Source organism: Lithobates pipiens, unplaced genomic scaffold (assembly GCF_037356315.1).
Source record: "Lithobates pipiens isolate NorthernLeopardFrog02 unplaced genomic scaffold, aLitPip1_a1.2 Scaffold_22, whole genome shotgun sequence".
NCBI classification, from domain to species: Eukaryota; Metazoa; Chordata; class Amphibia; order Anura; family Ranidae; genus Lithobates; species Lithobates pipiens.
The window spans coordinates 250792844-250806655 of NW_027507784.1; the positions used below are offsets into that span (position 1 = coordinate 250792844).

The following is a 13812-nucleotide window of genomic DNA, read 5'->3' on the forward strand; positions in this document are numbered from 1 at the left end:
ACCATGTTGCCTCTCCACACCCGGCGGGCATCGTACCTATTAAATTGAATGAGGATTGGGGATTATACACTGTCCAAATTACCTAGCAACTAGCTTCCGGACACTAATACTCAAGACAATACACAGGCACTTGCAGACCTACGTGCACTCGCAGACCTTGTCAGAAAATCATCCTAGCTCAGCATGGAAAGGGCATCTTTGCATAGACCAACAAATCAAAAGATATGGTTCACCCCTTCAGACACAGAGCCATAGTAGTTACTATGTGGGTTATAGACCACCTTCAGGTGGACACTGGCATGCCCCAAATTAAAAAGTGCACTCCCTCTATAACCCCTCCCACTGGTGGGAGTACCTCAGTTTTGTAGCAAAACAATACACGTATATATCAAGAAGGGAGGGACCACTGTGTCCCGTGATTTACTTCAAAGAAAAGGATTTTACAGGCAAGAGGTTATAAAAATGCTATTTTCTTATCGTACATCATGGGACACAGAACCATTGTAGTTACTATAAGGGATGTCCCATAGCAATGCCAACTGAAGGGAGGGAGACACAACAAGGTAGGGCACCAAGAAACTAGAGGGCTCATACTGCAACCTGCAGTACACTGCACCCCAAAGGTCATTTCCTGATGCTTTCTGCATCTACTTGATAGAATCTGGTAAATGTATGGACTGAAGACCAAGTTGCAGCCTTGCAGATTTAAGCAATGGAGGCTTGGTGATGCACTTGCCAAGAAGCACTAACAGCCCTGGTGGAGTGCGCTTTCATATGAAAAGGAGGAATTTTCCTCTTTAAACCAGAAATTTGAACAATCACTTGACAAATCCATTTAGATATAGTAGACTTCAATGCTGCCTGTCCTCTTTTAGGACCATCTGACAACACAAAACATTTGTTTTTACGAATCTGAGCACTCACTTTCACTTTCAATAGACCCTGACCGCTCTCACCACATCAAGAAACTGTAGTGACCTTTCTTCCACAGAAACGAAGTTCTGGAAAAAAATGAAGGTAGAACAATATCATGGTTTAAATGAAAATCCGATACTACCTTCGGTAAGAATTCAGGATGAGGTTGTAATACAGCCTCATTCTTATGAGCAACCAATACGGCTCCTTACAAGAAAGAGCAGCCAACTCTGATACTGTTCTTGGAGAAGATATGGCAACTAAGAAAATTATTTTCCCCCGTCAAGAGGACCAAGGGATTATCTCGTACTGGCTCCAAAAAAAGGCCGCTTCTATAAGCCGACAGGACTAAAATGAAGTCAAGGATTCAGGGGTGACCAAACTGGAGGATTAATCTGCATCACCACCTGAATAAATTTACTAACCAGAGCGAGGGAAGCAAGTGGTTAATGAAAAAAAAAAAAAAAGACCAATAAGGCCGACATCTGGCCATCAGTAGTACTCAAGGCCAGCTTAATTTTTTAATCCTATCTCTGTAGGAATTCAAGGATCCTACTTATGACACATTTCCTGGGGTGCCAACCCCTGGATTTACACCAGGAGACATAGGTCTTCCAGATACTCGACTCTGGAGGCCAGCTTCCTAGCATTTAACCAAAGTAGAACTACTGAGGCTAATGCTCACGATCTTTCAGAATGTGGGTCTCAATAACCAAACTGCTAAATTTTGCGTTTGAAAGGTGAGATGGAATACCGGACGTTGCAAGAGAAGGTCTGGCCATAGTGGTAGGGTCCAAGGGTCCCCCACCACAATCTTTACGATCTCGGCAAACCAAGATCTCCTGGGCCACAAGAATCACCTCCTTCCCTTCTTGCATGAGCATGCGAAGAAGGTGCGGAAGCAGCTGAACAGGAGGGAACGCATAGTTCGGTAAAAAACTGATCCCACAGAAAAATAAAATCAAGGCATCTGTTTCGTATGCCATCGGATCCCTTGTCCTCGACACAAAGTTCCACATCCGGAACTCCCCATCTTCTGGTATATCAACAGAAACATGTCAGGATAAAGGGACCATTCTCCTGGGAACAATTGTTGGCGATTCAAATAGTCCGCCTGCCAATTCACTATTACTGGAATGAAAATTGCCAACAGCCAAGGAACGTTTTCTGCCCAAGACAGAATATAATTCACCTCTTTCTGAGCCATACGATTTCTCATGCCCTCTTGGTGAATGATAACAGCCACACTGTCGGATTGGATCCTGATAGGACAATTCCGTTGTTTGAGCGTCCAGGCTAAAAATTTCATTTGGGTACAGTGTAGAATGACCATGCAATTGTCAAAGTGCGACGGCGCTGAAAGCTCAAAATTGGTCTGGGCAGGAAGGTGTTTAAGTGCCCAGTATTGAAGTGGTTAAAGGAGACATTCATATGAAAATTCAAAAGATTTCTTAGAAAATGCCACTTACCTTTCTTGCGGCAGGGTTTTCTGTGGTAAATCAACAGACCCAATCTTCACGGTGGGTTTCGCTACACCTTCAGGAGCAGGGAATCCTTGAGAAAACCCACAATCCTGGACCTGCAACAGCACCCTGCCAGTAAAACCTTTTATGGTCTACCAAAAAATACTGGATCTCAGGGTCCAGCTCTCTAAAAACAGAAGCATTCACAGGCAAAACCTAATTTCTTCGGATACGAGGCCTGGGTACCATTCAATTCAGCCAAAAATAAGACAAGAATAAGACGCCTTGAATGGATCCGGTCAGCATAGCTAGCCTCAGCAACGATTGCTCCAGTGGAGACCAGCACAGCACATCTTTACTCGTGACCAACACCTTAGACACTGGTGAAAAAAAATGGAAGTACTCCCAATAGTGGGAGGGGTTATATAGGGAGTGCACTTCTCGTCTTATGGCGTGCCAGTGTCCATCACCTGAAGGTGGCCTATAACCCACATAGTAACTACTATGGCTCTGTGTCCCCTGATGTATGAAAATAAAAAGGAAAACACTAACAGGCATTACTCTCTTTGTAGTGAGCATACCCCTTCATTGAGAGAGGGGGTTTGGGTTAGATTTTGGCCTCATGCACACTGGACAATGTTAACATTCCTGCTTGGGGCATCTTTTCTGCCTCAAAACGCCCCTGCATTCTAGCCTGTGTGTCCATGCCCACATAGGTATTTAGAAAAGTTCAGAAGCAGGGGCATGTCCAGGAGCAGCAGCGTTTTGCAGAAAAACGCTAGACATGTGTAAATTTTAGCCACGTTTAGCGCTTGAGCGTTTATTATTCTGGTCAATGAAATTAATGCCCAAGCGCTTAATGTGTCTACACACATTTAAAAGCATTAAGCATTTTTTCTGCCAAAATGCTGCTGCCAGGAGGAAGCATCTAGGAGAGAGGGCCAAATAGCCAGTGGGCATGAGGCTTATGTGTTAAAAGTCTTGTGCCGAAAGGAAGAGCTAAATTTGGGCTTAGCTTCGTTTAAGCATGGGTAGAGCATTGTGGTGACATTCATTTTAAGGAGATGGACTCAAAAAAAAAAAAAAAAAAAGGGGGGGGGGGATTTTGACTTATCTGTGAAATCCTTTTCTTTGCATACAGTATTCCATTAATCACAGACCCTGGATTATATGAAGCCACCTTCAGGTAAATAGACACTGGAAAACAGAATTTTGGACCAGCCCATATAATTCCTCCCACTCCCTGCAATCCTCAGTTTTGTACCAGGTCCCGTAATAGCAGACAGTTACTGAAGTGCAGGAAGACTAAATGAACTATGAGGGAGTTGATCAGTTTGCAATGGAATTTCGAGCAGGACTTTGTCTTGGAAGAAGAGGACTGGGAGGGAGGGAACACTTTCTAAAGCCAGAACACAGTTTTGCCGCAGACACACCACCCACCCATGATTTGCTTAACACGTCTAAGGACTCTCCACAACCACAAGATCATGTCCATCTGGAAAGACATAAAAGCCAGGCAAATGTATTGATGCATGGAGCCCTCAAACCATGTACACAGTAATTTAAATCTACCACAAGTAGCTACATTTTTTGTAGCACTTTACAGATCCAACAGAATCGCCAAATTGATCATAACTGGACACTGGAAACAAGATTTGGCCCCTAATCTGTCAGAGGTTGCGACCGTTACCCAAGAACACTACTTATGTGAAAAATCTCTGGCTATACCATCTAAATCCTTCCATACCGTTGAATGCATATGGACGCTATGGAAAAACTGGTATACCTCCCTAGACCATAGGGAAACTTCTCACCTTGCTTAACGTTTGTGCCTTGCTTATATTACTGCGGATGTCTAACTTCGTTTTGTGCCTTGCACTATATCTTCACATATGCCCTCCTTCATTTAAAAGTTATTTCACTTGTATGCTATTAGTATCCATTTGTTCTTACTACATCAATCTGTTAACCATATTAAGACATCAACTCAGGTTACTCCCTATGTTTGGCGGCTGCGTCCGCACTGACATTTTTATTTAAAACCTAAAACAAAAAAAAATATTCAGATCATCCTACCGTTACTTTGCCATAGGTGCAACAGTTAGATACCACCATAAAATAATCCTGATGGATCATCCAGGGTCTCAAAATGGAGCAGGGTTGTACCTGTAAGCAGCAGTGTCATGTCTTGTAGCAAAGCATGAGCACAAGATGGTGCCCAGGCTGAGGACTGAGGTACCACCCCTGGGGACAGGACTACACGCACAATGTGGGCCACTGCATGTCACAATGTGTTGCATAAGATGAAACCCAATTACCACAACAAGTGGGGGGTGGGAATTAGATTTTTGATTTGTATATAGAATCCTTTTCATGGAGTATATCACAGGACATCTTCATCTCTACTATGCTAGGGTTATGCGCTCACCTTCAGGTTACACAAAAGGCGAATGGGGTTGGATCCCTGTCTCCAATGATGTATTAACAAAAAAAAAAAAAAAAAAGAAGGATTTCAAGCGTAAAACAATTTTTTTCTTTTTTTGTACATCTCAAGAGGGCATCTTAATCACCATTACAATAGGAATGTCCTAAAGCACGCAATATAAAAGTGAGAGGGGCTGGCAAGGCAACAAGCAAGCTAACAGTCCCAAGCAACTAAACCAGAAATGGGATAGAACCTCAAACAGCAGCCTGCAAAACACATTGACCAAAGCTAGCATCCCCTGTAGCTCTAACATCCACTTGTAACAATGCCATTATGTGAACGAAGTGCAGGTAGCAGCCTGACGAATAGCCCAGGAGACACCAACACCTCTGGTAGAATGAGCCGTTACTGGAAAATGCTAAAACCTTTTAGACCATAAGCTTCAGAAATAAACTGATGGCTCTATTAAAAGATGGTAGATTTGGAAGTTGTGCGACACTTCCGTCAATTTTCAGGAAGCACAAAAAGGGTACCCCAACTGAATTCCAGCAATTGACTTAACACCTAAAAGCACAAAACCACAACCAAGGTGTAAAGAGCATCTGAGGCTTAAAACAGGAGGTGGCAACAATGTCCTTGTGAAACAAAGAAACCAGCTAAGGTAAAAAGGAAAGTTGAGAAAAGCCAGAACGCAGCCAATATTTGCAAGGATGAAAATCTCAAGCCTCACCCCAGGCAAAATAAGACTTCCAATACCGAATGTAAATCTTCCTAAAAGTCGGCTTCCTAGCCTTCAATAGGACCCTGCAACAGTAATGCCATTAAAGCCAGTGACTGTAAAGGATGGAAGGTCAGACGTCTGAAAGGGTCCTTCATCAACATATTTACAATAAATGAACACCAAGTTCTACTGGGCCAGAAAAAAAAACACACACACACAATATAACCAACAGTATCAACAGATGCTTGAAAATCCTTGGTCCTGGAGACAAACCTATACAGCTTTGCAATGAACCCAGAAGATTCACATGTGAAGAATCTACTCCCCCAAAGGCCGTTGTTGCACAGCATAGGCATATCCGCCCACCAATTGGACAGTAGAAATTGTGGGAGCATAGAGTTCTGTCCAAAAGAAAAGACAAGGATCCATTTCCTCCTGGGATACCCAACATCTGGTGCCATCTTGATTTACAGATTCCACTGCCATGGTCTTACTGACAGGGAGGCCCTTCATAATTACATAGTCTGGATGAAAAAAATAAAAAATAAAATCACAAGTAAGGAGGGAGGATCAGTTAGTTTGCCTTTGGAGTCCATGTATTTTTGCAAAACTGGGACTGGGGTTTGGAATCAGAACCCAAGGCCAGAGACTGAAAAAGGCAATATTTCTTGGAGCTAGAAGGAGCAGCAGGTTTTTGAACTGTTAGTGAACCCTTTTCCACAGTAATGTTCTGGATGTAATCATCCAAAATGGGACCAAACAAGTGTTCCACATGTTTCTTGCAGGGCAATTCCACTAACACTTCAGCCTCAAAAGTCATTAGATGTAGTGCTTTAAGGTGTCCACTGAGAAACTAAGAGCATGCGAAAAAACCTCCAGGTTTCAGATGGATTATATCCAATAGTAGCTTTCCACTCTCTCTTTGGGTGACTAGCCCAGACCTAAAGCTTTGACACAAGCCTACAGCCACAGTTGCCAGTTTTAAAACTGCACACACCAGAAAAGGCCTCCAGAAGTCTGCCTGAGGCATACTTAAATACCAGGATTCTGTCCACTAGGCACATAAGGGACTTGTTGAGATGAGAAACAGTTGAAGCCACCAAAGGCATACGTCAATTCTTAATGAACTCCCTCTCCATGGGATACCGTTTAAATTGCTTGGCAAACCTGAGGGGGGGGGGTTGAACACTGTCAGGATGAGCTCAATTCACGTACAAAACAGACTCTAAATGAGGATGTACAGGGGAAGTGTTGTGGCAGATTAAAAAATCCAACTCCTATAATCTTTGGAGTAGAGGACTCAGGAGGCATTCCTTTGAAATTTATCTGCACAACTTATAGTTGCTGACCAGTATATACAGTAGAGATACCCTTGCTGAGAACAGTAATCGGAGTCAGAGAGGGCACGCCGTCCCTAAACGCCAGCGTGTTGGTTACCCTAGGAGATGAAACCCTTCTGATTTTGCCAGTGCATCGGCACCCAGACAAGGAAACATTGAGCAGTCCCTTTTCACACTGTGACCTGTAGTCCCACAGAATGCGCTCATACTGGTACTGCGACCTGTAGTCCCCCTAAGCAGCACTCTGCTGCGACTTGTAGTCCAACAACCAAGGTTGTGCCTGCTCACATGGAACCCAAAAGATGGTTGCTGCCAGTGCACTCTTCCCCACTCATGTCACCACCAGCCCACACATGTATGTGCAGATTTCGGTCTAGAGTAAATGCAGAGGGCAGAAAAGAAAAAAAATCCTAGACGGCCGCATTTCACTGAAGGCATAAAAAATTTTGAATCCAATACAGTCACTTCATATACGAAGAAAACAACCAACGCGTTTCATATCATGCGTTGGCGCTTAACCACTTCCCACCCGGCCAATGCATATATACGGCCGGGTGGGAGCCGTCTACTCCTGATAGGACGTTCAGGAACGTCCTTCAGAAGTAGCGGGATCGCACGCGCAGCCCCGATGTGCTCGTGTCACCCGGACACGGCACATCTCAGATCGGCAGGAGGGCTCTGTGATTGGCCCTCCTGATCACATGACGGCCGTGTCCAATCACGGCCGTCATGTGATGTAAACAAACAGCCGGTTGCTAGGCAATCGGCTCTCCTCTCCTCACACGGAAGTCACCGCTGAGGAGAGGAGAGCAGAACGCTGCAGCCGGCTGATGATCAGTGAGTATGGGCTGCTTTTTACAGCTTTTTACTCACTGATCATCAGTGTAGTGTAAACACACAACACACCACACAGTACAAACACAGTCCCCACATATGTCCCCAAAACACACGTCCCCAAAACATACATGTCCCCAAATAATAAAAACACATTTCCCTAATAATAAAAACATGTCCCCCACATATGTCCCACTAAAATCACATGTCCCAATGATTATCTGCACACATATGTACGTGATCACCTGCACACATATGTACATGATCATTTGCGTACATATGTCCGTGATCACACAAACCAATTATTATACACTTAACGGAATTTTTTTTACCAAAAACATGTAGCAGAATACATTTTGGCTTAAATTTATGACAAAATTTGATTTTATTGGATTTCTTTTCAAATAGAAAAAAGAAAATTGTTTTTTTTTCCAAATTTCCGCTTTTTTTGCGCTTATATCGCAAAAAAAAAAAAAAAAACGGAGTCGTGAATAAATAACACCAAAATAAAGCTCTATTTGTGCGAACAAAATGATAACAATTTCATTTGGGTACAGTGTAGCATGACCGCGCAATTGTCACTGAAAGCGATAGAGCGCTGAAAGCTGAAAATTGGGCTGGGAAGGAAGGGGGTGAAAGTGCCCTGTATTGTAGTGGTTAATTATAATCTGAAATAAATATATATAAATATATATATATATATGTGTGTGTATGTATATGTATATGATGATGAACAACCCATCAAAGGTCAAATTATCCTAGAAGAAACCTCCCCAATCAGACCTTGATACCTAAAATGGAGAACAGAAGGGGAGAAGCAAAGGGCACATAAAATTTATAGAATCAACCCGGAAAGAATAATGTTAAAAACCTTATGCATGCAAACATATATATGATAATTATCCCAATGCATATCCCCCACAAAATGCAGTCATAAACCCAATAGGCATCAGATCGGAAATGATGGATAATGAAAAAAATATGATAACATATGACATGATAAAAATCCCAATACAAACATAGGGGGGGTCATGATGTAGCCATAAAAAGTATATATCGGACAAATTGTCTTACATATTTGCAAAGAGATTTAAACAGTCAATATGTAAGCAGTCCATAGACATATAAACTGTAAACATATACACAACTATAATGGAATTGTTTGGAATACCTCTCACGAATATAAAATGCAAAAAGAAGTTTCCCATATATAACTGTCTATAAACACATAAATGCCTGTGTATATAAGCCAAAGTGTACTCAAAGACAAAAGTATCAAGGCTTGTAAAGACTGTCATTCAATGGAGTTGTTGAGAAGCTAGAGTCTTAAGCAGAGACTACATGGACAAGACCATCCCAGGAGTTACGCCTAGGAGGTGGGATTCCTTGCTTTTTGCCAGTGACCAATCACCTGAAGATGGCAACATAATCCTATCGTAATGGAGATAAACATACTGTCCTGGTATGTGCGATAAAGAAATATTGTAATAAACTCAAACTAAACTGAAAGACAGAGTTAGAAGTGGCTTTTTAATCTGTTGGCTTGTGTTTCCTGTAGATCAACTCCCCAATCATCTCTTATGTGGCCTGGAAGACGATTGCTGGGAGTGGGAGGAGTTATATAAGCTGCCCCCACAACTCTGTTTGCTAGTGTCCAATCATCTGGGGCTGACTGCATATAACCCAGGGTCTAAAAAAGAAGCCTGTGCCATTACAAAAATGGCATATATCGCAGCTTACCAATCCTTAGATCTGGTAGCTGCATCTTTTTTTTAACCCATACAAGAGTGCTGATCCAGGCTCTGGTAGGTTCTCATCTGCTGTCAGCTGCTGGTACTGCAGGCAAGGAAAGAGCCCCGCAGATATCAATAAGGGATGAAAGTCTAGAAAGCCGCACCTCACACAAAACCCCTGTGTAAGAAGTAGACTTTGTTTAGTTCCCTGGAAGAGTAGGCTGATCGGCCAGGTGCATGGTAATAAATTCAACCATCTAGGTGGTTTGAAACAACCCCCAGCAAATTAGAGTCAGATGCAAGAGACTGCAATGACCCGAAAAAGTCTCCAGAGATACAGTGGGGCACCTAAATCTGAATCAGAGACAGTAAAAAGTGTTGTAGGGCCAACTTGAACTAGGAACTCCGGATGGTCAGTCAGATACCAAAAGGATGATACTGGCGCACACTTAGAACCTATGAGAACAGCTTACCCCCAAGTAGAAGACAATAGAAGTCCAAAGTGGAACGGAGGTCCCTGCGGATATAGTAGGGGCCTTGCCCACACCCGAACCAATAGAGTAAAATCTGAGGTCACTTTTGGCAGAGGGACTGTGTCTCTGTAAGGCTGGCCATACATCATACAATGTTTCTATTCAGTTTCCTTTAGATTTACCTTCAACTATGTAGTGCCAGGACCTGTCGGACTGCATACAAATTGAATGCGTTTAGGTTTGACCTTATATTATATGGTTTGGTAAATCTAAAGAAAAATTGCACAAGAAAATGTGTATGTATGACCAGCCTAAGCCCTAGTGAGGACACGTTGCATCCCAAGCAGTTATGCAACTAGGCTCAATGTGAGGCAAAGCCCCAAGTACTCACAAACTTGGGCATCCGGTGCGGATGAGGGTTTCAGGTGGCCAGAGGTGATTAGGCCACTGAGTGGGCAGTGGAGATTCAGGTGGTGCTTCAAAAGCAGAAGTGGCAACAGGATGACACTCCTTCCAGGGTGATTGGTGGGAAAGAGTGTGGAGCACACAAACTCAGCATTCCACCTAATGAATGCTGTCTGAGATGGATTCCACAGCTTTAACCCCCACTGTGGAAACCCACCGGTGGCAGGAAATTTGAAACAGCAACCAACAATGCAATAGAAAAGTAGCTTCCGCCCAACCTTATTTACTAAATGAGTCTCCACAGACCTGGTACTCTCACAGCTCTGGACCCAGAAAGCACTCTAATACATACAGTAAACAAAAAGGTCTGCACTGCAATGCACAGCCTCATGCCCGAAGGTCACATTCAAATCCCCTCTCACACCTATTTTCCAGCAGAGTCTGAGTACGCCCCTCAAAGCTAGTAAACAGGAGCCTGCTAATTCCGATAGCTGCCATTTAGAGATCTGCTCAAGCAGTAGTGTAGCAAGGGATTTTGATTTACATCCAAGGAAAAAAATGCAACAAATCTGGAAGACTAGCAAAAATGGGATTGACTTTCGCAACAAAACCTAGCCTTGGACAGGAAATCAATTTCTTGGAGTACAGAACCCAGGCAATGCGGATAAGACTGGGTTATAGGTGGTTACCTTCAGGTAATTGAAAAAAAAAAAAAAAGCTGTGAGCTCTACCATATAACCCATCTCAATCCAAGTAATACTCTGTCTTATTCTGTAACATGCAATCTAGACCACAGAGGGGTGGGTGGCCTGTGTCTTGTACCGTATTCTAAGAAATATGATTTTACAGGCAAGTCAAAAATGCTATTTTCTGGATCACACAGCACCGGATGCCATGAGAGTCAGATGACTGGAACTTCCCAAACAATACCAATGAAGGGAGGGTAAAAAAAAAAAAAAAAAAGCCACCAAAGCTAGCCAACATAAAAACAAAAAAAAAAAAAAAAAAAAAAAAAAGAACAGTGTGCAAATAACTCACTTTATATAGTTGAAGTCAGTCTTCAGGTTAACAGAGCTGCCCACTGCACTTTTCTTCAGGTCATGCATGCTATTTTGCCACTCCTGGACTGCTGCCCAATCAGCAATTGAAATGTAGCACTCACAAGCCTTGTTGCTCAAGTAGTTGATCACTTCAGGTACAGGGTCACTAGGCTTTGTTAGAACAGTCTTACGGACATCCCCTAGAAAACACAATCAGCATGTTTGTCTTAGTTTTATATAAATAGGCTAGAATCAAACCAGAAGTCTGTTATAGCTATTCAGTTTTCCAGTAAATGAGATTAACAATATTTTAGTTTCTTCATCAAACATGAAATCAGCCAATATGAAAACTGGGAATTTTTATGTACCTACAACTTTCATATTCTGGAGAACGGTGCAGGACACAGGAGTTAGGTTTTAGACCCTAGTTATATATGGCTACCCTTTAGGTGATTGGACACTGGCCAAAGCTTTGCTGTGAATCGGCCCCATATAACCCCACCTACTCCATGAGACTCCAGTATCACTTGCTTACTGGGCACTTAAACCCCCCTCAGTCCCAGACCAATTTTCAGCTTTCAGTGCTGATGCACTTTGAATGACAATTGCGCGGCCATACAACACTGTACCCAAATGAAATTTTTATTATTTTTTTCCCACAAATAGAGCTTTCTTTTGGTGGTATTTAGTTACAGCTTGGAGTTTTATTTTTTGCTAAACAAATAAAAAAAGATGCAAAAAAAAAAAATCATGTTTTAATAGTTTGTTATAAAATTTTGCAAACGGGCCATTTTTCTCCTGCGCTGATTAGGCGGCACTGATGGGCTGCACTGGTGGGCACCGATGGGCTGCACTGGTGGGCACCGATGGGCTGCACTGGTGGGCACCGATGGGCTGCACTGGTGGGCACCGATGGGCTGCACTGGTGGGCACCGATGGGCTGCACTGGTGGGCACCGATGGGCTGCACTGGTGGGCACCGATGGGCTGCACTGGTGGGCACCGATGGGCACAGATAAGGCGGCACTGATGGGCACAGATAAGATGGCACGGATGGGTGGCACGGATGGGCACTGATAGGTACCACTGATAGATGGACTGATGGGCACTGATAGGTGGCACTGCTGGGCACGGATATGTGGCACTGGGGTGCAGCACCTTTGAGGCAGATTGTGGGCACTGCTGGGTGGCACTGTGGGCACTGCTGGGTGGCACTTTTAGTAGATGTGGCACTGCAGGGGGCAGGTGGGCACTGGCAGGGGGCAGGTAGGCATTAGCAGGGCTGGCCGTGATCGGGACTGATGTCCCGATCACGGCCGCCGGTGATCGGCTTTTTTTTTCTCCTCGCGCTGTCAGCGCGAGGAGGAATAATAGCCGATTACCGGCTCCGTTATATCACATGATCAGCTGTCATTGGCTGACAGCTGATCACGTGATAAGGGGTCGGGATCGACCCCTTGCACGGATCGGTGATCAGGCGAGTCTCTTTGACTCGCTGATCACAGAGCGCACCGCGCGCGCCGGCCGCTCGTACACGGGACTACGTCTATTGACGTCGTCCCGGAAAAGGAGATCCGCGCTGTAGCCGTCATTTGGCTATAGCGCCAAAGTGGTTAATCAAGCAGTATAGAGATCATAGAGGAAGAAGGGAGGGATCTTTTTCCCATACGGCACTCCAAAATATGAAAGTTACAGATATGTCAACATTTTTATCTTAAAGCGGTAGTAAACTGTTCAATAGCTTTCCCCACGTAAAGCAGTCTTCATTACCTTACATATTGGTGTTTCTCATATTGTCCCAACTTGCACCCTTTAAGAGAAATCCACCTATGTTTACTTCAATATCACTGGCGCATGCCCATTTTGGCCCCTATTGATTGCACGCTGTGTGTACAGTCAGACCATTCATCATCAGTACTTGGGCCTTGCATTGCAATCTCGCGAGATTGCAGATCCATTGAGATTTTCATAAATCACCCCATATGACTCGCTTCGTCACAGTTTGTGTAACATTGGTGTTCAGCAGGTCCACTGCGCATGTGCAAGATTACGGCAAAGAGGAAAGGGCAACTGTATTCTGCGGGGAGGAAGCAGCATATAGGAGCTAAGATGTTGCTGGCTTTGGTCAGGATACAGGAAAAATACACTGGAAAAGTAGAAATAAACATGCTAGGGGATAAATCAGAATGTGATGTGCTTGAAAAAGGGACCAGTGGCATATAGTGCGCCAAAGTTTACCATCGCTTTTACTATACAGTACAGGACCACAGGAGCTGATTCTTAGAACATATGTCCAAACTATAAAACAAGGGGTGGGCAACAAAACAGCCAAAGCTGCAGCAACAGATCCACAGAAAGAACCAAAAGGGTCAATAGACCTGAACAGACATCAGAATAACCTTGAAGCGGAAGCTGGGGTCATCAAAAGCTCAAAATGCTAGCCGTCTAAAAAAAAGAAAAAAAA

At 43.6% G+C, this 13812-nt stretch overlaps 1 protein-coding gene across 1 annotated transcript in view; it reads right to left on the minus strand.

Moving 5' to 3' along the window:
* Positions 1–13812, minus strand: part of SMG1 (SMG1 nonsense mediated mRNA decay associated PI3K related kinase) — a gene marked incomplete in the record, with an annotated part of 420057 nt that overhangs the window by 254578 nt on the left and 151667 nt on the right. The window contains 1 exon segment of the mRNA XM_077448938.1: positions 11348–11549. Coding sequence (XP_077305064.1) covers positions 11348–11549 — 202 coding nt within the window.